Source organism: Dendrobates tinctorius, unplaced genomic scaffold, assembly GCF_039654945.1.
Source record: "Dendrobates tinctorius isolate UK_male_01 unplaced genomic scaffold, ASM3965494v1 ptg000071l, whole genome shotgun sequence".
Taxonomy (NCBI): domain Eukaryota; kingdom Metazoa; phylum Chordata; class Amphibia; order Anura; family Dendrobatidae; genus Dendrobates; species Dendrobates tinctorius.
In genome coordinates, this window is record NW_027361739.1 from 17,509,309 (window position 1) to 17,532,591 (window position 23,283).

Below are 23,283 nucleotides of genomic sequence, written 5' to 3' on the forward strand. Positions count from 1 at the left end.
TATCATTGTCCATGTGGGAAAAATCCCTTGTGTGCACAGGGACGATGGTCATTACTGGATCACTGTGGAGGCCATGGAGCACAGACCGAGAATACCGAACCCCCTTTAAGGCCACATTCAGTATGTGGTCAGCATATTACCTCAGTGTCTGTAAGCCAAAACCAGGAGTGGGTGATAAATACAGAAGTGGTGACAGGTTTCTGTTATACTTTCCCTCTGATTGTCCCACTCCTGGTTTTGGCTTACACATACTGAGGTAAAAACTGTCCAAATACTGACTGTGTGCACTTGGTGAACAATCAGTCTGTTTTGGGTTCTGACCGGCACCAGTGACTTCACATGGCGAGCTAACATGGACCAATGGTCTGTATGTAATAAAAAAGACAGCATGCACTACTTTGGCCAGTTTTGCGGACCATACTAATACATGGAATGTAAAGGCAGGTCTGACACGCGACTACGGCGCCGATGAGCTCAGCATATGGAGACAGTCACTAGTGACGGGTGAGCATGCTCGGGCGCTAACCGAGTGTCTTTGATGTGCTTGAAATATATTTTCAAGTGCGAGACATGCAGCACCGGGGACTCAAACCTATTTTTTGAGCACGCCGAAGACACTCTGTTAGCACATGAGCATGCTGAGATAAAACCTTATCTGAGCACAGTCGCTCATCATTTGAGGTTGCAATTTGCCTGGTTTCCAATATGGCCGTCTGAACCTGGCCTTACAGGGAGAACGTTTTCAGGATAAGCTTCGCACACTCCAGGAGCTATCCCTTCAGAGACCCATCTGACAGCTGGAGAGTTTCCATTTACTTAACAGCAAGAAGAGATATTGAAATGTGAGGTGACCGGAAATTTATATAAACTGGTGCAAGAAAGAAGAGCAGCTGTTTCCTATGGCAACCACACTGGTACTTGTAAATGACCAAGCCTTCCCCCCACACAGCCGGGAGCAGCCCCTTCTCGGCTGTACTGAGGCTCTCGTCCAGTACTCGGGATCTTGTCCGCGCTCACACACAGGCGGCTGGTCTTCACAAACATGGCCGCCGCCTCCATCGAGGACAGATTGGTTCTATTACAGCTTCCCTCTGCACTTCCGGGAACAAAATACGTTATCTTATTGCGCCTGGAAACTGCGGAAAGTCAATAGAGGAAGAACTTGGAGACCCCCTAAACTTGAGAAGATGGACCCCGAATATTTCCTGGGGAGCAGCAGTGGCGGAGGGGTCAGCACTGGGACCATCATGGGGGACTGGGAGGAGAGAGGAGCGGTGAGTGTCTGCACGTATTCCTCTGGAGGCTCATAGCTTCTGATGTGTGTGTTGTTGGGACTTGTAGTACCATAATAATACTTGAGGGGTGGGGGGGCGTGTTGGGTCAGAGTAGCCAAAATAGCAGCAGCACTTCTAGAGTGCAATGGGGGGTGGTCAGTATAATATCCCATCAAGGTCTCCAGCTCAGAAACCCCTTTAATAGAATGCATACATCCTGAAATCAGAAATGGAGTGTCCTTTTAAAGGCCCCCTACACATTAGATACATTTTGGTTGAGCCCACCCATTTTGGCAGGTCCATCCATGTATATTTGGTGACCCCTCACTCTTCCCAGATGGGAGATTTTGGGGCAGAGAAGAATCAAGCATTTTGAATTTGAAAATGCCCCCAGGCGGATTTAGGAGGTGACTGACAGCGACTTCTCCCCAGTTAGAACACATGCACGCTCGGCTGAACTGAGCATGCATGTGTATGGGGGAAGCCCATAGGGAATCTGATGTGGCTCCTGGGGTCGGTGTCAGCCCCCGGTATCTACATGGTTACCTAAATGTTATGGCATTGCATTTCCCCTGTCACTTGATTGTGAAGAAATCTGTCCCCGGTGTCCGTGCGTCAGTGACTTATGTCCTGCTCTTTGCTATACGGCAGGATGAAGAGTACGGAGAAGCGGAGGATGACGCGGAGGTGCAGCAGGAATGTCTGCAGAAGCTGTCCAGTCGTGACTACATCATGGAGCCGGCCATATTCAACACCTTGAAGAGGTACATTAGAGCTGACTCCATGTTAGCACCTTCTATGATCATCTTATGGGCTCATTCACATGACCGCTTATGTCGGATGAGCGCTATCCACGGTTTTCACACACAGCACTCGTACCCATGGTATTCTATGGGGCTTACAGAATGGAGAAGGTGGAGAAACTTTTTTTTTTTTCCCCCACGTCCAAGAAAAGCTGATGACACTCCCATCAAAGTTAGATCAGAGTAATCGGACCGTTCTTTTTCTTGAATGTAGAGAAAACAGCCACACGACCCTACCCCAAAGGGAAACAATTATCAGAAAATCACCCATTGTTTAAATCAGGATTTTGTGTTGAATGTGGTTTTAAAAAAAAAATAAAAAAAAAAAAATCAAAACCCATTATCAGTTAGTGTAACGGCTCCCCACACTGGTGTATAACACAGCCAAGTGCTATACGATGCTTTATCAGATGCCACTGTGTCCAGTGTTTTACTATGGGCAGTGCAGACCTGCGATTTTCTCATGCCGTGTCGTCCCAGTGCAGTCCGGTAACCGCAGGCGGAGACGATGGAGAAGATGTAGAAATAAAGTCCTCCATCTTCTCCACACTTGGGCTACGAAAATCGGATAATACTCGAATCAAACTGACAGGTTTTATACATCCGTGTGGCATCCATAATTATACATCAGCAGTTTAAAATGTACATGAGCAAACAGGTTAACAATTGGATTGTATCTGTAAAAATTGGATGCAATACAGATGATCCCTATGTGATCCGATTACTGTTTTTTGCTCCACCATAGACTTGAATGGTCGAGCCTCATCCAACATGCAACGAAAGTAATGCATGCTTTGATTTTTATTTTTTTTAACTTGTTAAAACTTGAGAAAAACGTATGCACTCAAACCTATGGTATTCTGTTATGATTGAGTCACCGTAGGAGGCAAAAACAGAAATGCTAGCTAAGTCCAGAAAACCAGAGAGGTTGGCAACTATCGGATTGCAGACCCCTGATCCTATCCACAACAACTAACAGTAGCCGTGGGGGGTTCCTACGATGCCCTAGACCCCTCGATCACAGCCGGAGAATTAAATAGGCCTAAAGAAAGAAAGGGGAAATCTAAACTGCCCCAGAGCAGACCCCAAAGCAATAGGCAGCCCCCAACATATGACGGTGAAGCAAGATGAAAACACTAATACAGACAGAAAGATAGACTGAGCAAAGACGGGGCCCAAGCTAACTAGATAGGAAAGGACAGGAAGGCTGCTGTCTGCAATCCGTGAAAAACCCTATGAAAATAAGAGCCAACAGACTGACAGTAAAAAAGGCCCTGAAGACGCTAGGCTTCAAAAAAGCTATGTCAGTACTCAGGAATATTCTGAAGACAGAGCAACCGGCAAAAGGAGACTCAGCTCACCCCAGCAGGAAATGGCAGAATCCAGAAAAGCAAGGAAAACAAAACACAAATGCTAACAGGCAAAGCAGAAAACTTAGCTTTAGAGGAGCAGGAATCAGACTGGTGTCCTAGAAGTCCACAGAGAAATCACCTGCAGGGCAGAAGGGCGTCGGCAGCCTTATATCCAGTCTGTGACTCCACTCAGCCAGTCATCCTCATTAGGCTCAGGTGCCTGATAATCAGGCTCATTACCTTCCTTTACCAGAATAGGGAGTTCACCAGACCTCAGTGACGAAGGGGAAAATGAACTCACAACAGTATTCTATTGGGTTACGTATCTGATTTTTTTTTTTTTTTTCCTTGAACCGAGTCATCTGCAAAAAATATCGGAGACATGTCCCATTTTTATGAGGTTCAAATCAAAATTGTCAATGCAAATCAATGGGTCCATAAAAAAATCGGACCGCACTTTGATGACAACAGTTATACGATTTTCATGGACTGTCAGAATAGAGAAACTTTTTGAATTCCTCCACGTATGAGAAAAGTGGATGATACTCAGACCACCGACCTGTGATCAAGGTCTGATCAGACTAATTGGTTTGTTATTCTCACATGTAGAGAATCGTACCTGTTACTGAGCCCTTACTGTTGTTATTATAGTGATGTGATTTTTTTAAAATAAAGCTGTGGCCATTAAACACCCAACATAATGTGTTGTGTATTTTGTTTGGCCTTCGTTACTGTATTTTGTGTCATGTGCTAATATTGGCCTGATAGTATATGGCTGTGTGAGCGAGCCCTGAATATGAGGTCTGATTCTGTCTTGTGCAGATATTTCCAGGCAGGCGGATCTCCGGAGAACGTCATTCAGCTCCTGTCAGAGAATTACGCAGCTGTAGCACAGACCGTAAACCTGTTGGCAGAATGGCTCATCCATTCAGGTAATGGTCATTGTAAGTTGGTGGAGTTGGTCCCGGTGCAGAGATGGGTTAATATAAAAATAAGTTTGGGTCCGGTAGAAAAGTTGGGACCTGCAGTAGTGTAAGGCTAGGACGTGATGGCAGAGCAGGCACTATTCATCCATGGAGTTTGGTGGCTCAGTCAAGGCTGAATGGTGACGACAGAGGCCATTCAGTTGTGGGATGTGATGTCAGACTGGGCTACTGACTACATTTTGATTTGTTTTGAAAGAGGTTCTCTCTGATGTGAGAGCCCCTTTAAGTGTGAGTGTTACTATGCGGCTGTATGAGGAGGTCATTTTCCATACATTGTATTTCAGGAGTGGAGCCGGTACAAGTCCAGGAGACGGTGGAAAACCACTTGAAGAGTCTGTTGATTAAACACTTTGAGCCGAGAAAAGCAGATTCCATATTTACAGAGGAAGGAGAGGTAATGATTAGTGATCAGCGTACGTGATCCGATAAGGCGATAAGGTGCTATCCGAGTATGCTCTGGTGCTAAGCGAGTGACTTCGGCATGCTCGAAAAATACGGTCGAGTCCATGCTCCTGCATGTGTTGTAGCTGTCGTACAGCCATGAGACATGCAGATGCGGGGACTCGGACATATTTTTCAAGCACGCCGAAGTCACTCGGTTACTACTGGAGTATACTAGGATAATGCCTTGCTCCCACTTTGATTTGCAGACCCCCGCATGGCTGGAGCAGATGATAGCACACACCACATGGAGGGACCTTTTCTACAAGCTCGCCGAGGCGCATCCAGACTGTTTAATGCTGAACTTCACAGTGAAGGTAAGTTGGAGAATTAATGCTTCATGTGATGCAGTTTGCTGCTAACGGGTAAATCTTCATTGTCCTCTGTCTCCTAGCTCATCTCTGATGCCGGGTTTCAAGGAGAAATCACCAGCGTCTCCACAGCTTGTCAGCAGCTGGAGGTCTTCTCGAGGGTGCTTCGTACATCACTGGCCACCATTCTTGATGGAGGAGAGGAGAACCTTGAAAAAAACCTACCTGAGTTTGCTGTACGTGTTCCTCTCAGCAGTGCAATGACATTTATGGAGTGGCCGCTGCGGTCTGCCTTCACTTGAGCAATTCTCCTTTTTGTCTCATCTCGTAGAAAATGGTTTGCCACGGAGAACACACCTACTTGTTTGCACAAGCCATCATGTCTATATTGGCGCAAGAGGAGCAGGGAGGATCTGCCATGCGGAGGATTGCACAAGAGGTGCAGAGATTTGCTCATGAAAAGTAAGAATGATTATGTAATCTTCTAATATTTCTCTATCGCTTCATTGGGGGACACAGGAACCATGGGTGTATGCTGCTGCCACTAGGAGGCTGACACTGTGCAAATAAGAAAGTCAGCTCCTCCTCCGCAGTATACACCCCACCAACTGGCTCTCAATTACTCAGTTTAGCTTAGTGTCAGTAGGAGGTGGACACGGGTTCTATCATTAGACCCTTATCTACCTCAGTGTGCGTCGTTTCTTTACAGGTTCCGGAGGGATACAGAGTGAATAGTCACATCTGTACTCCCACAAAGAGACTATGAGTACGACTTGTGCTGCCACCCCGTATCCTCATGTGTCTACCGGCCAGGAACACGTATGCGTGTTCGCCTTCTGTCTCTCACCCACTCGCCTACCAGAGCCTGTCAGTGGATGGAGACACGGTCTGCAACTGGAAATGGGGTAAGTCAGGACTGCAGGAGGTAAGTATCAGCAGGCTGTACCCCTCTCTCCTTCCCATGATAGTAATCCACCTGGGCGGTGGGGAACGGGCTTCCTTAAGCGGCATTACCTGTATTTAGCGTTCTCAGCGCCGCGAAGCTGCGGTTCTCTTTAGACCTCCGCGCCGCCCCGCGCTCTCTGACGGCCGCCGTTTCTAATCCAGGCCCCGGCATCAGTTCTGGCTTAGTTCTGAGGCGACGCCACGCCCCTATTTTCAGGCAGGCTTTTTCTTCTGAGGAACAGTCCCGCCCGTCTGGCGCCACCCACCGCTTCTCTGAGGGTTAGAGGTGTTGCAGGGGCCCGCCCACTCCTCCCAGTATAGGAGGGAGTGGAGTTTTCTTATGCTCCTAACAGAGCGGTTAGCTCTGCCCCCTCTCTGGTGAGCTGATTCCCGCCCACAGCATTCAGGAGCGCGTTTTTTACCTCACAGTTTTTCCTCAGCCTGTGAGCTGCTCGTCTCCGCTTCAGCGTGATGTGTACACAGGTTCCGTGAGTAGCTCTGCGCTGCAGACTCCTCAGCTCTCCGTCCCCTAACCGTCTGGCACTGTTAGTGGGTTAGCTCATACTGTCTAATTCTAAACCAATTCGCTCTGCTTCTTCCTCTGTGGTAGTCAGTCATTTTGCATGTTCTTCTTGCAAACGCAAGTTTCCATCAGGTCAGTCCTCTTCCTCTCTGTCAGGACTGCAGCAAGCCCACTGAACCCACCGCCCAGGAGCCCCCGGTTATCCCGAGTGAGGTTGAGGCCCCTATCCCAGGGTGGGCTTCCTCTCTGTCTCAATCTGTGACGGATCTCACAAGGTGTTACAGACCTTGGTGTCCGTACTGGATAAGGCTGGTTTCACATTAGCGCATTTTCAGCGCGCGCACGGCCGGGGGTAGCTCCGCCCCCGAGCCGGCTCTCTGCCCGGTGTGCCCGCCCCTTGCTTGTAGCGCCGCCTACTAGCGGACAGCGGCGCCTGCGATCGGCGCACCCTATCTTTAGCATAGGGTGCGCAGATCGTGCGCAGGCCGTGCGCTAGTTGCGCTTTGACCTGCGCTGCGCACTTTTGACGGTGCGCCGTGCGCGCCAAAATCCGAAAAGTTTGATTTTGGCGCGCACGGCGCACCGTCAAAAGTGCGCAGCACAGGTCAAAGCGCAACTAGCGCACGGCCTGCGCACGATCTGCGCACCCTATGCTAAAGATAGGGTGCGCCGATCGCAGGCGCCGCTGTCCGCTAGTAGGCGGCGCTACAAGCAAGGGGCGGGCACGCCGGGCAGAGAGCCGGCTCGGGGGCGGAGCTACCCCCGGCCGTGCGCGCGCTGAAAATGCGCTAATGTGAAACCAGCCTAAATTGCCACTACAGACTTCTGCAGGACCCAGCAGGTCACAGGATGCTCCGGTCGAGCCTGTTAATATTAGCCGCAAAAGAGCCAGACGGGAGCACCGGTCCGGTTCCTCTTCCCGTTCCGTATCGCCCCATAGTCTGTCCAAACAGCCTCCCTTATCAAGATCTTCCTCCCCTGAGCCAGGCGAGACTTTCTCGGATGGACCCTCCGAGGATGTTTTGGAGCTGGACTCGGACCAAATCGCTGATATGAGGGATATAGTTCAGAGCCTCATTGCAGCGATTAACCTGTCCTTCAATATCAAAGATTCTCCAGCGGAACCCGCGGACCAGGAGTTTTCTTTCAGACGGTCGAAACCACCTTCCAAGGTCTTCGCTCATCATTCGGAGTTCCAGAAAATTCTTTCCAGAGAGAGAGAAAATCCGACCAGGCGTTTTCAAAGAGGAAAACGCCTTGAGGTGTTATATCCTTTCTCGCCGGAACTCATTGCAGACTGGTCAGCTTCACCGACCGTGGACCCTCCGGTTTCAAGACTATCTAACAACACGGTCCTTCCGAATTCTGGGGGAGCATCTCTAGCAGACACTAATGACAGAGTCATATAATCTTTTGCGAAGTCAGCCTTCGAAGCGGCGTCTTCTGTTCTAAGCCCGGCCTTCGCTTCTACTTGGGCTTCTAAGGCCATAGCGAAATGGGCTAAGGACCTCCGCCAAGGCATTTTGGCTGGAGACCAGCCAGAGCAGCTGGCGGATCTCGCCGACCAAATTTCGCATGCAGGCGAATATTTGGTCTCGGCCTCCCTGGATGCCGCATCCTGCGCAGCTCAGGCATCAAGCAACTTGGTGGCTATTAGGCGCACAGTTTAGCTTAAGGCTTGGCAAGCGGACTTATCAAAAAAGTCCCTCACCAGTTTACCGTTTCAGGGATCACGTCTTTTCGGCGATAGGCTTGACCAGATCATTAATGATGCCACTGGGGGCACAAGCTCCCTTCTTCCCCAGTCAAAATCTCGTCGACCTCCTCCGAAATGTCAGTTTCGGCCTTTTCGTCGCTTCACGACAGCAGATACGTCGTCCCACCAGCAAAGGCCTCAACCGCGCCAAGATAGGAAAAGAGTCTCCTTTAGGCCCACTCCTTCCTGGCGATCTCATTCTTCCCAGGGTAGATCTACCAGACCTAGACCTGGAAGATCTTCCTCCGCATGACTGGAATCAGAACACCGGAGCATACTCCCAGGTGGGCGGCCGTCTTCTTGTCTTCAGGGACGTATGGCTTGCCTCGGTGGAAGACGCTTGGGTCAGGGAAGTTGTATCTTCAGGATACAATATAGAATTTGTTTCTCGTCCTCGGGATCGATTCTTCAAATCCCGACCCCCGAAAGACCCCGCCTTGGTTCCAGATTTCTTTACAGCCATCGACTCTTATCTCAAGTCAGGAGTGATTGTTCCAGTACCAGAAAAAGAGCGATTCACAGGTTTCTATTCGAACCTGTTTGTAGTGCCGAAAAAAGGAGTCACGGTTCGGCCCATTGTAGACTTAAAACTACTGAACAAAAGGGTCCGTCTGCGACATTTCAGGATGGAGTCCCTTCGTTCAGTAATCGCTTCCATGGAGGCACAAGAATTCCTGTGCTCCATAGACATTCAAGACGCCTATCTACATGTCCCAATCTTCCGGGGTCATCAAGAATTCCTGCGTTTCGTGATACATCAGGATCACTTTCAGTTTGTCGCCCTGCCGTTTGGGCTCGCCACAGCCCCCAGGGTTTTTACAGAAATCATGGCAGCGTTGATGGCCATTTTGAGGATCAGAGGTCTCGTGCTCTTCCCGTACCTCGACGACATCCTCATCAAAGCTCCATCCTTGCCCCAGGCTCTCGAAAGTCTGACCATTGTATGTGACACTCTTGCTCGATTCGGGTGGATCATCAACACAAAAAAGTCCTGCCTAGTTCCAACACAGCGCCTTGTGTTTCTAGGCATACTTTTCGACACTCGTCAGGCAAAGGTCTTCCTTCCCGACGACAAGAGAGTAGCTCTTCGGCGGGATGATCGTTTGCTTCAGAGCCCCCGACTCATTTCCCTCCGATCAGCCATGAGAGTTCTAGGGAGGATGGTTGCAACGTCGGAGGCGATTCCCTTCGCCCAATTCCACTCAAGACCGCTTCAGCGGGCCATTCTGTCGCAGTGGAACAAGTCTGTCTCCTCACTGGATCTTCCAATTCTACTCTCATTTCAGGTCAAGCTGTCCCTCAATTGGTGGCTAACATCTCCTCTTATCGCCCAGGGCCGATCGTTCCTTCCGGTACATTGGCAAGTGGTGACGACAGATGCCAGTCTTCTGGGCTGGGGCACAGTGTTTCGCCATCTCACAGTACAGGGCCGTTGGTCAAGGCAGGAAGCGACTCTTCCGATCAACGTCCTAGAGATACGGGCTATTTTCCTGTCCCTGATTCATTGGGACAAGCTGCTCAAATGTCTGCCAATCCAGATTCAGACGGACAATGCCACAGCGGTGGCATATATCAACCACCAGGGAGGGACTCTGAGTTCCTCAGCGTTGGCCGAGGTATCCAAGATACTTCATTGGGCAGAAATGTCAGTCCCAGCAATATCCGCCGTACACATTCCGGGTGTGGAAAACGAGGCCGCCGATTTTCTCAGCCGCAAAGGCCTCACGGCAGGGGAATGGTCCCTGCATCAGGAAGTCTTCCAACAGATTTGCCTTCGTTGGGGTACTCCGGACGTGGATCTGATGGCGTCCTGTTGTGAGTTCATTTTTCCCTTCACCATTGAGGTCTGATGAACTCCCTCCTCTGGTGAAGGAAGGTAGTGAGGCTGATTACCAAACACCTGGGCAGCTAGATGATGACTAGGTGGCTGGAATTGAGGACTGGATATAAGGCTGCCGACGCCCTTCTTCCTGGCTGGTGATTTTCCTGCTGGATTCTTGGAGACCAGTCTGATTCCTGCATCTCAAAGCTAAGTTTTTCTGCTCTTCTTTGTACTCTTCAGTTTTGTTTTTGTTTTGCCTTGTCTTTTGGGAGTTCTGCCATCACCGGCCGGGGGTGAGCTGAACTCCATTTTTGTCTCTGATCTGTTGATATTTTGCTCTGTCTTCAGAATATGACTGAGTGCTGATATAGTCTTTTGAAGCCTAGCGACTTCAGGGCCTGTTTTTCCTATCAGTCGGTTGGCTCATTTTGATAGGGTTTTTGCGGATGGCAGACAGCAGCTTTCCTATCCTGTCCTATGTAGTTAGCTTGGGCCCCATCATTTGCTCAACCTATCTTTCTATCTGTGTTAGTGTTTTCATCTTGCTTCACCGTCATTATATGTTGGGGGCTGCCTATTGCTTTGGGGTCTGCTCTGGGGCAGTTTAGTTTTTCCCCTTTCTGTCTTTAGGCTATATAGTTCTCCGGCTGTGATCGAGGGGTCTAGGGCACCGTAGGAACCCCCCACGGCTACTGCTAGTTGTTGTGGATAGGTTCAGGGGTCTGCAATCCGATAGCTGCCAACCTCTCTGGTTTTTCTGGACTTAGCTGGTATTTTGTTTTTTCCTCCTTCGGTGACTCATCATAACAGCGTCCCGTCTGAATAAGAAAGTTCCACGGTTCGTATCCAGGGCCCACGATCCCCTCGCGATGGGCGCCGATGCTCTGACCATTCCTTGGTCACAGTTTGCACTCCCCTATCCGTTCCCTCCTCTTCCTCTTCTTCCCAAGCTGTTGAAGAAGATCAAGGCAGAAGGGGTACCAGTCTTCCTCGGCTCATATACAAAAAAAATCAATCCTTAAAAGATACTTTATTGACCAATCATTAAAAAGTTTTCAAAACTTCAAAAAACAGGCAAACAAAAATAGGCTTTTTGCTGATTTTCAAAATCCAGCCACAAACACTTGAGAGTCGTTCCAATGTCAGGTAGAGGGTCACAAACCTATTTGTCCCTATAGGGCCCTATATGTCTCTCCTACCTGACAGCTGAGGTTGGCACCCTCTTGATACGCAAATGGCGCCCCCGCTCCTCGGCGGCTCTCCCTTACCACCCTGTTAACTCCTATCTAAATAACATCAGCTTGGAGTACAACAGATGGCCGGGGACAAAAATATAATAGATAATAACCCCATGCCACAAACCACCAAGACAAAAATGTAAGGAATAGTAACTGGAAAAAACTTTAATTTTTGGCAGATTTGTAACCATTTGCTTTGGGAGGAAAAGGGGTCTAAATAACTTAGAATTATCCCTAAGTTATTACCCCTGTCTCCCTTGACCATATGTTCTGACACCCTCTTTCCTCTTTCTGGGTGAGAAGTGTAGGGGTCAGTAAGGGTCAGCCCACATGGAGCGGGGGCACCAGAGTAACGTAGGGTGTAAAAGCTCCGCTGTCAGGCAGGGAGACACCTAAATAGGGTTATTTAGACCCCTTATTATCTATTATATTTTTGTCCCCGACCATCTGTTGTACTCCAAGCTGATGTTATTTAGATAGGAGTCAACAGGGTGATTAGGGAGAGCCGCCGAGGAGCGGGGGCGCCATTTGCGTATCAAGAGGGTGCCAACCTCCGCTGTCAGGTAGGAGAGAGATATAGGGCCCTATAGGGACAAATAGGTTTGTGACCCTCTACCTGACATTGGAACGACTCTCTAGTGTTTGTGGCTGGATTTTGAAAATCAGCAATAAGCCTATTTTTGTTTGCCTGTTTTTTGAAGTTTTGAAAACTTTTTAATGATTGGTCAATAAAGTATCTTTTAAGGATTGATTTTTTTGTATATGAGCCGTTGAATAATTAATCCAGAATTATATTTATTAAGAATTTTTGGTACCAGTAATCCTCATCGCGCCGGATTGGCCCAGAAGGTCTTGGTTCGCGGACATCGTCAACCTTCTCGCGGACGCTCCTTGGACACTTCCAGACAGACCAGATCTGCTGTCTCAGGGTCCGATTTACCACCCCAATTCTCGGTCGCTCAATTTGACGGCGTGGCCATTGAGACCGCGGTACTGAAAAAGTCAGGGTTTTCAGATCAGGTAATTCACACAATGATCCGGGCTAGGAAGCCTTCGTCTTCCAAAATATACTATAGAACGTGGAAGGCATATTTTCGTTGGTGTGAGTCCAATCTCGTTCCGCCAATGTCTTTCTCGCTCCCTTCTATTCTAGCATTCATCCAGGTAGGCCTGGACGGGGGTCTGGCCCTTAGTTCTCTAAAGGGGCAAGTTTCGGCGCTTTCAGTTCTTTTCCAGAAGACGCTATCCTCTCGGCCGCAGGTAAAAACCTTTTTACAAGGGGCGGCCCATGCAGTTCCTCCGTATCGGGCTCCAGTGGATCCCTAGGATCTCAATTTAGTCCTAGAGGCTCTACAAGGTTCCCCCTTTGAGCCTCTCAAGGAGGTTTCTGTATCTCTTCTCTCTTGGAAAGTGGCCTTACTAGTGGCCATTACTTCCATCCAACGTGTCTCGGAGTTGGCAGCTCTTTCTTGTCAACCTCCTTTTTTAGTGATTCACCAAGATAAAGTTGTTCTACGGCCTCCGCCTTCCTTTCTTCCCAAGGTGGTATCTGCTTTCCACTTGAATGAAGACAGCGTTCTACCTTCTTTCTGCCCGGCTCCAGTTCATCCCCGCGAATGCTCCTTGAACAGACTGGACCTGGTCAGGGCGACGAAGGTCTACTTGGCTAGAACCGATGCGTTCCGGAAGACAGACTCTCTTTTCGTCATCCCAGATGAGGCTCGAAAAGGCCTGTTGGCCTCCAAGGCGACTATTGCACGCTGGATCAGATCGGTTATCTTAGAGGCTTACTGGATAAAGAAACAGAGTGCCCCCTTCTGGGATTAAGGCTCACTCCACTCGGGCAGTGGGCGCTTCCTGGGCGGTGCACCACAGGGCTTCTGCGATGCAGCTTTGTAAAGCAACCTGGTCCTCTGTTCACACCTTTGTAAAATTTTACAAGGTCCACACCTACGCTTCGGCGGATGCCAGCCTAGGAAGAAGGATCTTGCAGGCGGCGGTGGTGAGTCCGCTGACCTGATGGAAGTTTGTTTCCCACCCCAGGGACTGCTTTGGGACGTCCCATGGTTCCTGTGTCCCCCAATGAAGCGATAGAGAAAACAGGATTTTTTGTTGCTTACCGTAAAATCTGTTTCTCGGAGCCTTCATTGACACAGCACCCTCCCATGTTTTCAACTTCTGTACTTTGTTCTATGTAATATAGCTCTAGTTGAATTGTTGGTTTACTTTATATTCTATTGCTTCTCCTACTGCTTTCTCACTAACTGAGTAATTGAGCGCCAGTCTGTGGGGTGTATACTGCGGAGGAGCTAACTTTCTTATTTGCATAGTGTCAGCCTCCTAGTGGCAGCAGCATACACCCAAGGGTGTGTCCCCCAATGAAAGCTCTGAGAAACAGATTTTACGGTAAGCAACTAAAAATCCTGTTTTTTATTTCAGATATACAGTGGCATGTAAAACTTTGGGCACCCCTGGTCAAAATGACTGTTATTGGGAACAGTTAAGCAAGATGAAGATGAAATGATTAGAGTTGAGCAACTTTGGTCGGATCGGGTTTCATGAAACCTGGCTGAAACAAAATTTGAGTCACATGAAACTGGTCCAACTAGGGCAAAAAAAGTCGGAGTCATCCGCTCAATGCTGACTTTTATTCCCTATTGACTTGCATTGGGGTCGAGTTTCGGACGAAACTCCTACTTTTTTTGCCCTAGTCGGACCAGTTTCATCCGACTCAAATTTTGTTTGTCAGGTTTCACGAAACCAGATCCGACCAAAGTCGCTCAACTCTAGAAATGATCTCTAAAAGACCTAAAGTTACAGATGACACATTTCCTTTGTATTTCAGAAATATATGTAATTTGTTTTACCTTTAAAAATTACAGAAAGGAAAATGAGCCCCCTACATGGTTAGTACCTAGTAGCAGTCCCTTTTGAAAGTATCACAGCTTGTAAATGCTTTTTGTAGCCAGACAATAGTCTTTCAATTCTTGTTTGAGGGATTTTCAGCCATTCTTACTTGGAAAATTCTTCCAGTTCTGTGAGATTCCTGGTTCGTCTTGCATCCTCTGCTATTTTGAGGTCTAGCCACAGATTTTCAGCGATGTTCAGATCAGGGGATTATGAGGGCCATTGTAAAACCTTTGGCTTGCGCCTTTTGAGGATTTTGACGTGTGTTTAGGATCGTTATTAGTGATGAGCAAATATAACATGCTCGGATGTTATCCAAGTATCTTGGTCTTGCTCGGATAATATATTCGAGTCCCTACGGCTGCATGTTCAACACATGCTGGGGTTGCCTGTTTGTTAGGCAGTCCTTGCATGTGTTGTGGCTGTCTAACAGCTGCAAAACATGCAGCCACAGGGACTCAAACATATTAGCCTAGCTTGATCACCCGTTAATGCATTGCAATGCAATATTGCCACGACAAAAAAAAAAATATTTAATTTTGGCATTTTTAATTTTTTTTTTCTCGTTACACCGTTTACTGATCAGATTAATTCTTTTTATATATTGATAGATCAGGTGATTCTGAATGCGGCAATACCAAATATGTGTTTTTTTTTTAAATTGTTTTATTTTGACTGGGGGTGATTTGACCTTTCTTTATATTTTTAAAAACATTTTTTTTTTACTTTTTATTCCAGTAGTTTCCATGGGAGACTAGAAGCTTTGAACATCATAGCTATCCGGCAATGACAACCACAGGGGTCTGCTGCAGACCCTGGGTTGTCATGCCAACCCATCGGTGACCCGCGGTAATGTGACACGGGTGCTGATGGGCAGGATTAGTGGCGCGCTTCCTGCGCGATCATATTAAATTCCGCTGTCATATATTGACCGCTGCATTTAACATGTTAACAGCTGCAGGTGGATCTCAATTACACTCGCAGCTGTTGAGGGCACATGTCAGATAATGAAATTAGCTGACATGTCCTGGAAAAGTTGCAGGCTCATCGCCGCCTGCAGCAGACCGGAAGGCCACCTTGGACGTACCTATCCATCTATGGTGGTAAAGGGGTTAATGGTGGGCGAGATGTTCTTTTCCTGTGCCCTTTTATCTCTACACATAACTTTGATCATTGTGGCCAAAGAGTTCTATTTTAACCTCATCGGTCTACTAGACTGGTTTCCAAAATGCATCAGGCTTGTTTAGATGTTCTTTTGCATACTTCTGATGCTGAATTTTAGGACGCGGGAGAGGTTTTCTTCTGATGACTCTGCCATGAAGGCCATATTTGTGACAGTGTCTCTGAACAGTAGATCAATGTCTGAAGGTCTTTTTGCTGTCAAGCGGGAGTTCTGATTTGCCACTCTAGCAATCCTACAAGCAGCTCTAACTGACATTTGCTTGGTCTGCCAGACCTTATCTTGACCTCCACTGTTCCTATTAACTGCCATTTTTTAGTTGAATTTAGAACTGAGGAAAGTGCAACTGAAAATGCTTTGCTATCTTCTTATAGCCTTTCCCTGCTTTGTGGGCCTCCACTATTTTCATTTTCAGAGTGCTAGGCAGCTGCTTACAAAAATCCATGGCTGCTGTTTTGTGGCACAAGGATTCAGGAAGCCGGGTTCTTATAAAGCTGAGAATTTTCCCATCACCTTTCCTTTCCTAACGATGATAGTGAACAAGTCATAACCCTAAAAGGCTAAGGTCTGAAACCATGGTCAAAGTTATCTGAGCACACAAATCTCCAAGAGTGCCCAAACTTTTACATGCCACTGTAGTGATATGCCTATGTAATATTCGGGCAAAGTGTCCTCTTCCTGCTGCTTTTACATTATATCTGCAGGCTCTTTGTAAATGTTCATACATGTAAGGGGCATTTACTCCTCCGGATAATCATTGAGATTTGTTAAAAATGTTAATTTCATGATTATCTTGCTTTGTAGTGAGGCCTCCTGCTGGTCCCCTGATGAAACAGTGTTTTTCCAGTATGGTTAAAGAAAGGAACTAAAGCACATGTTATCTATGTGCTGTATGTCTTTTTCATGGACCTATAGACTTTTCATCCGTGCTGCCGGAAAAAAAACGGACATGTCTCCGCGTGTTTTGCTCAGTCACACGGTCTATGCACATATACAGACATGTGCACAGCAGCATTGGTAATTATGGGTATGTGTGGTTTCTGTGAAAAAAAAAATGGATTCCACATGTACTGTAAATAGGAGGCTTAAAGGGGTATATCCATATACAAGATCCTATCCCAATATGTAGATGTAATAATATTAGCAAATACCTCCAATGAAATCTAGTATAGTTCTTCTGATTTGCTATGTCTCCTTCCTCATGTGCAGGGCATTGTAGGACCTTTGGTGTCCATGGTTACAACCACTAGCAACTAACTGTCACTGTATGAGTGGTTGTAACCATGGATACCTAAGCTACTGCAATGCCCTGGACATGGGGTAAGTGACAAAGTGAATCAGGAGAACTATACTACATTTCTAATTGGAGGTATTTGCTAATATTAATATTATTTCATCTACTACATATTGGGATAGGATCGTGGAGATGGGAATACCCCCTTTAAAAGACAGGGAGGAGGGAGATGCACTTACAGTTTCTGTCTGTGAGAGGGGAGGAGGAGATGCACAGTAAGACACATTGGATTGCTGATGGCACAAGATGCTTAGAATATATTTCTTTTAAGTAAATAATTGTGCTTTAAGAAAGTTTTCACAGGGTCTGATTTGCAGCACCTACACAGTGGTGTGATGGAGCAGTGGTGGTCCGCTCCGTACACTGCTTACATCCAGCCTCTGCTGGTGCTGCTAACGGCTAAGTGGCCGCAATGTGAAGTGTCGGACCCCCATCAGTTTGTTATTCATGACCTATCTTGTGGACAAGTCATCAGTATCCGTACTGGAAAAGCCCACTTAATATTTACCATGGTGTCTTAAAGGCATGTCATCTGAGTTTAGGTCTAATACCTTGCATTATATGTATTAATATACAAGGCCTATAGGGGGGTTGTACAGCTAAAAAATGGAGTAATGTCCTGAGAATTGCATACACGATCAGGGCACCTTCCAGTATATTAGAAGTTGCAGTACTAATTTAACTCTAATATCTTTTTCACTAGCTAACCCCTGTAATTGGTTGGACAATGGTTTACACTCACGAGTGCACAGTACAGACTGTATTTTGTCTCTCCTTATGGCCACTGCTTTTGCCAGGAAGCCTTGTCCTAAAGGCTCGCTACTAGCTGAATCCCCATAAGGACTGTCAATTCGACCCATGAGTGTTACATTGTTATTTTTCGTTGAATTTTTCTTCCCCAGGGGCCATGATGCCAGTCAGATCACTCTTGCGTTGGGCACCGCTGCCTCCTATCCTCGGGCATGCCAGGCACTTGGTGCTATGTTGTCCAAAGGAGCTTTGAACCCTGCGGACATTACTGTCCTGTACAAGATGTTTACAAGCATGGACTCTCCCCCCGTGGAACTGGTGAGGATGAGGTGCTCCTCTATTGACCAGGACACTATATGTATTGTCCTATTATACGTCATCATCAGTGTATCAGTCCTTGGGCTCCTCGCCAGCATACTGTTTGATTATGCCCACACTGCCCCTTCCTTAATATAAATATGCTCCTCTTTCAGATCCGTGTTCCTGCGTTCCTCGATCTTTTCATGCAGTCGCTCTTCAAACCCGGAGCCAAGATAAATCAAGACCACAAGCATAAATACATCCATATATTGGCTTATGCTGCCAGTGTGGTAGAGACATGGAAAAAGGTAAGCCATTCCAGGCTGATCACATAGGAGAAGCCTGATCACGGCGTACTCATGCAGATCATCCCGCTTTCTTGTTTACCGCAGAATAAAAGAGTGAATATTAATAAAGATGAATTGAAGTCCACATCCAAAGCGATCGAGACTGTCCATAATCTGTGCTGCAATGAAAACAAGGGCGCTTCGGAGCTTGTAGCCGAGCTTGGCACATTGTATCAGTGTATCAGGTAGGCTGAGATGATGCCCGGCTTATAGGATGGGATGGCTGCATTAGAATGGCAGACATGGCTACATCAGGAAAAGATACTTCTCCAAAACTGGTCAACTTTTCATGTTTCCACCACAGATTCCCAGTTGTAGCAATGGGTGTTTTGAAGTGGGTGGACTGGACGGTATCAGAACCTCGGTATTTCCAGCTCCAGACGGATCATACACCTGTACACCTGGCCCTGCTGGATGAGGCGAGTGCACCAAAGACCAGAGACCATTGGTGTATTTACACCACATTTTGAGGATTTTACCCATGAAATTGACTATAGAAAGCAATCAGACAAACTTACCACCACAGACTGACAATTCCAACTAATTTTATGCAATAAGAAATTCTGTTTCCACATCTGAATTCTTCCATGTTTTGTCACTGTCCTCGCAGATCAGCACTTGTCACCAACTTCTACACCCGCAAGTCCTGCAGCTACTTATTAAACTCTTCGAAACTGAGCACTCGCAGCTAGATGTCATGGAGCAGGTAAGAAACTGCAGGGTGCATGGTGGCCATGTAGGCTTCAGATGTGTTTCTTAAACCAAGTATGTCATGAGAATTTAGTGTCTTATTTAAAGGGGTGTTCCACTCTTCTGTCAGCTGAGCTCAGTGATTGGCTGCAGCAGTGATGTGCTGGATCCAGTGAAGTTGAGATTATCCTCTGTTTGCTATTTTATAAGTATAAAAGCTTTTGGACACCTTTTTTTTTTTTTTTTTTTCTCCTAAAGTGGAAAATCCCGTTTAGAGGGAGGGAATCTGTCAGCAGGATTTCACCCACCAAACTATTTATATATAATTCACCATAGCTCTTTCAAAGACCAGTCCAGCATTATATTTACACTGGGTTCCAAATTATTATGCAAAAAATATTTCCTCATATTTTCTCTAAATTGCCTATATGAATTGCAGTCATTGTTATTTTCCAGCCATCTAATATTCTAGTATAATTGCAATGTTTTTGAACAAACTGCCTATGAAAACAGTAAATTTTTAAAAATAAGAAACACTCAAAATGCATGTTCCAAATTATTATGCACAGCAGAGTTTTCAACCTTTTTATTTTTATTTTGAACAAAAAAATGGTCAATTGTGAAATGATAAGCATTATCAGCTTATTACAAAATGAAATCAGTTTTCAAGTTAAAACTTTATTCTAGGTGATGTTACATTTGCACATAGGACCCCTTGTTGGAAAGAAGCTTCTGAACTCTCTCGTCCATTGAATTTGTCAGTTTTTGGATGGTTTGTGTTTCAGTTGTTTTGCATGTGGACAGAATACCCTCCCAGAGATGTTGCTTAGATGTGAACTGCCTCCCGCCATCATAGACACTCCTTTTGATGATGCTCCAGAGGTTCTCAATGGGGTTGAGGTCAGGGGAAGATGGTGGCCACACCATAAGTTTGTCCTCTTTTATGCCCATAGCAGCCAGAGATGCAGATGTGTTATTTGCAGCATGAGACGGTGCATTATCATGCAGGAAAATGATCTTGCTGTGGAAAGCACGGTTCTCCCTCTTGAACCATGGCAGGAAGTGCTGTTTTAGAAACTCCACATAGATTATGGAGTTCATCTTTACCCCTTCAGGGATCCTAAAGGGGCCGACAATCTCTCTCCCCATGATTCCAGCCCAAAACATTACTCCACCTCCTCCTTGTTGGCTCCTTAGCCGTGTTTTCATGGGGTGTCCATCAACCAACCATCCTCCACTCCATCCATCTGGACCATCGAGCGTTGCACTGCACTCATCGGTGAACAAAACAGTTTGGAAGTCAGTCTTCATGTATCGTTTGGCCCACTGGAGCCGTCTCTGCTTGTGTGCAGTGGATAGAGGTGGTCGACAGGATGGCTTACGCACAGCTGCAAACCTCTGAAGGACCCTGCATCTTGTTGTTCGGGGGACGTTGGAGGCACCAGCAGCTTCAAAAACTTGTCTGCTGCTATGACAAGGCATTTTTGCAGCTGCTCTTTTAACCTGACGCAATTGCCTGTTGGAAAGAGTCCTCAATTTTTCCTTATCAGCACGCACACGTGTGTGCTGGGAATCAGCTACATACTTCTTGATTGTGCGATGATCACGATGAAGTGTCTTGGCAATGTTGATTGTAGTCATGCCTTGACCTAAATACTCCACAATTTGTTGCTTCTCAGCAGCCGACACATCCTTTTTCTTTCCCATTTTGGCAAAAAATGTAGGCTGCTTAATGTGGAACAGCCTTCTTAAGTAGTCTTGCCTTTATTTGGACACACCTGCCAAACTAATTTGCACAGGTATCTGCAATTGCTTTCAGTGATATAAAGAGCCCCTGACACACATCATCAATGAGTTTAAATGACAAACAAAAAAATTCTAACCTTATCACTCCTAAACTCTTTTTGCATAATAATTTGGAACACAGTTTACAATGGCTAGTCCATTCCTCCATTACCGAGAAATCTGCATTTGAATCGATATACCATATCTTTAACGTTGCATTTCTATATCTGAATCCTCTGTCACTCCAGCTCTATTCCCTGCCCAGCACCGCCTCCTCCCGCTTGATTGACGACTTGTTTGTCTGAAGTCTCGCACCATAAAGGTTGTCAGTCAAGCAGAAGGTGTCTGCGCTGGGCTAGAAATAGAGCTGGAGTGACAGAGGCTTCGGATCTACTGTAGTCCTTCAACCTAATTTGCATATCAATGCAAACGCTGATTTCTCAGCAATGGAGGAACGTCCTGACCATGTAAATGTATTGCTGGACTTGAAATGTATTGCTGGACTTGTGCATATAAATTGTTTGGGGGTAAAATCTTACTGACAGATGCCCTTTTAAAGGGTTTGTCTGTCATTGCTTACTTCTGAGACCTAAAATACAGAGAATAATTACTTTGTAGCTACCTGCCCAGAATATAGATTTTTAGAAATTAGCAGAAATTAAGCCTTCAAGGATGATTATTGGGAGAGTTCAGCTCTGAAGGCTGCAGAATTCTGTATTCAGTTGTAATTTGTCGCTGTCCCTCTGTCTCTGAGTAGATGGAGCTGAAGAAGACGCTGTTGGACAGGATGGTTCACCTGCTGAGTCGGGGGTATGTGCTGCCTGTCGTCACCTACATCCGCAGATGCCTGGAGAAGCTTGACACAGACATCTCTCTCATACGATACTTTGTGACAGAGGTGGGCTCTATCTGCATATTCCACAGCCCATCCCCCATCTTAATGACCATGACTTAATTGTCATTTTCCTCTCCAGGTCCTGGATGTCATTGCGCCTCCCTATACCTCAGACTTTGTGCAGCTTTTCCTTCCCATCCTAGAAAACGAAAGTATAGCCGGCACCATCAAGACGGAAGGAGAACATGATCCGGTGACAGAGTTTATAGGTAACAACTTGCTGCTCATCTACATTTTGTGGGCCAGCAAGCGGCACCTGCTGACTGTGTACTATTACCTGCACTTATCACTACGAGCACTAGGTGGCGCAGTATGGCTTTTCTTTAGATTCATCCACTTTCCTTTGCAAATAGTGTGAGCAAACTCCTAACATTCACTCATTCTTTTTATTTCAGCTCACTGCAAATCCAAATTCATTATGATAAACTGACCAGCCCCAAAGGACGTTCTCTTGGACGTGGCGTGAGAGGCATCTTCTTGTTTCTGTTTTTGTGTGTGTATGTATATAATTTCCTTGCCCGTTTTAAGATGCATTGTTAAGGTATTTGCTTCTGGAATTTTTTTTTTTTTTTTTACATAAAATACATTTTATTGTACACGTTTGGTTTGTACATCTGTTATGCTGGGAAAGATGGGGATTGTTAAAGAGGTTTTACTGTTGTGCGTTTTAACAGTAGGACTTATCCTGGGGCCAGTTCAAACCTTTCTACCAGTGATAGAAAAATTATACACCGAGAAAATAGATCCCATCCACTCCATCAGGATGAAGAGAAAATAGATCCCTTCCACTCCATCAGGATGTAGAGAAAATAGATCCCGTCCACTCCATCAGGATGCAGAGAAAATAGATCCCGTCCGCTCCATCAGGATGTAGAGAAAATAGATCCCATCCGCTCCATCAGGATGTAGAGAAAATAGATCCCGTCCGCTCCATCAGGATGTAGAGAAAATAGATCCCATACGCTCCATCAGGATGTAGAGAAAATAGATCCCGTACGCTCCATCAGGATGTAGAGAAAAGATCCCGTACTCTCCATCAGGATGTAGAGAAAAGAGATCCCGTACGCTCCATCAGGATGTAGAGAAAAGAGATCCCGTACGCTCCATCAGGATGTAGAGAAAAGAGATCCCGTACGCTCCATCAGGATGTAGAGAAAATAGATCCCGTCCGCTCCATCAGGATGTAGAGAAAATAGATCCCGTCCGCTCCATCAGGATGTAGAGAAAAGAGATCCCGTACGCTCCATCAGGATGTAGAGAAAAGAGATCCCGTACGCTCCATCAGGATGTAGAGAAAAGAGATCCCGTAGGCTCCATCAGAATGTTGAGAAAAGAGATCACGTACGCTCCATCAGGATGTAGAGAAAATAGATCCCGTCCGCTCCATCAGGATGTAGAGAAAATAGATCCTGTCCGCTCCATCAGGATGTAGAGAAAATAGATCCCGTCCGCTCCATCATGATGTTGAGAAAAGAGATCCCGTACGCTCCATCAGGATGTAGAGAAAAGAGATCCCGTACGCTCCATCAGGATGTAGAGAAAAGAGATCCCGTACGCTCCATCAGGATGTAGAGAAAAGAGATCCCGTACGCTCCATCAGGATGTAGAGAAAAGAGATCCCGTACGCTCCATCAGGATGTAGAGAAAAGAGATCCCGTACGCTCCATCAGGATGTAGAGAAAAG

The 23,283-nt window shown here is 46.5% G+C and overlaps 1 protein-coding gene across 1 annotated transcript; it reads left to right on the top strand.

The window, feature by feature from the left end:
* The first annotated feature begins 752 nt into the window (after positions 1 to 752).
* NELFCD (negative elongation factor complex member C/D) lies at positions 753 to 22,195 on the top strand. The gene is made up of 15 exons (XM_073582458.1): positions 753 to 1,274; positions 1,926 to 2,038; positions 4,252 to 4,361; positions 4,700 to 4,809; positions 5,066 to 5,173; positions 5,251 to 5,403; positions 5,499 to 5,629; positions 17,735 to 17,900; positions 18,056 to 18,190; positions 18,275 to 18,414; positions 18,534 to 18,648; positions 18,840 to 18,935; positions 21,462 to 21,602; positions 21,679 to 21,808; positions 21,995 to 22,195. Exons 1-15 carry the CDS (start codon positions 900 to 902, stop codon positions 22,027 to 22,029), a joined length of 2,058 nt encoding a protein of 685 aa, XP_073438559.1. The 5' UTR covers positions 753 to 899; the 3' UTR covers positions 22,030 to 22,195.
* Positions 22,196 to 23,283: the final 1,088 nt, after the last annotated feature.

Excerpts from the sequence above, each read along its gene's own strand:
- NELFCD (XM_073582458.1), top strand. The coding sequence starts at position 900 with ATGGCAACCACACTGGTACTTGTAAATGACCAAGCCTTCCCCCCACAC. Across the intron at positions 2,039-4,251 it reads ATATTCAACACCTTGAAGAG|ATATTTCCAGGCAGGCGGAT; the intron begins GTACATTAGAGC and ends TGTCTTGTGCAG. Across the intron at positions 18,415-18,533 it reads ACATTGTATCAGTGTATCAG|ATTCCCAGTTGTAGCAATGG; the intron begins GTAGGCTGAGAT and ends TTTCCACCACAG.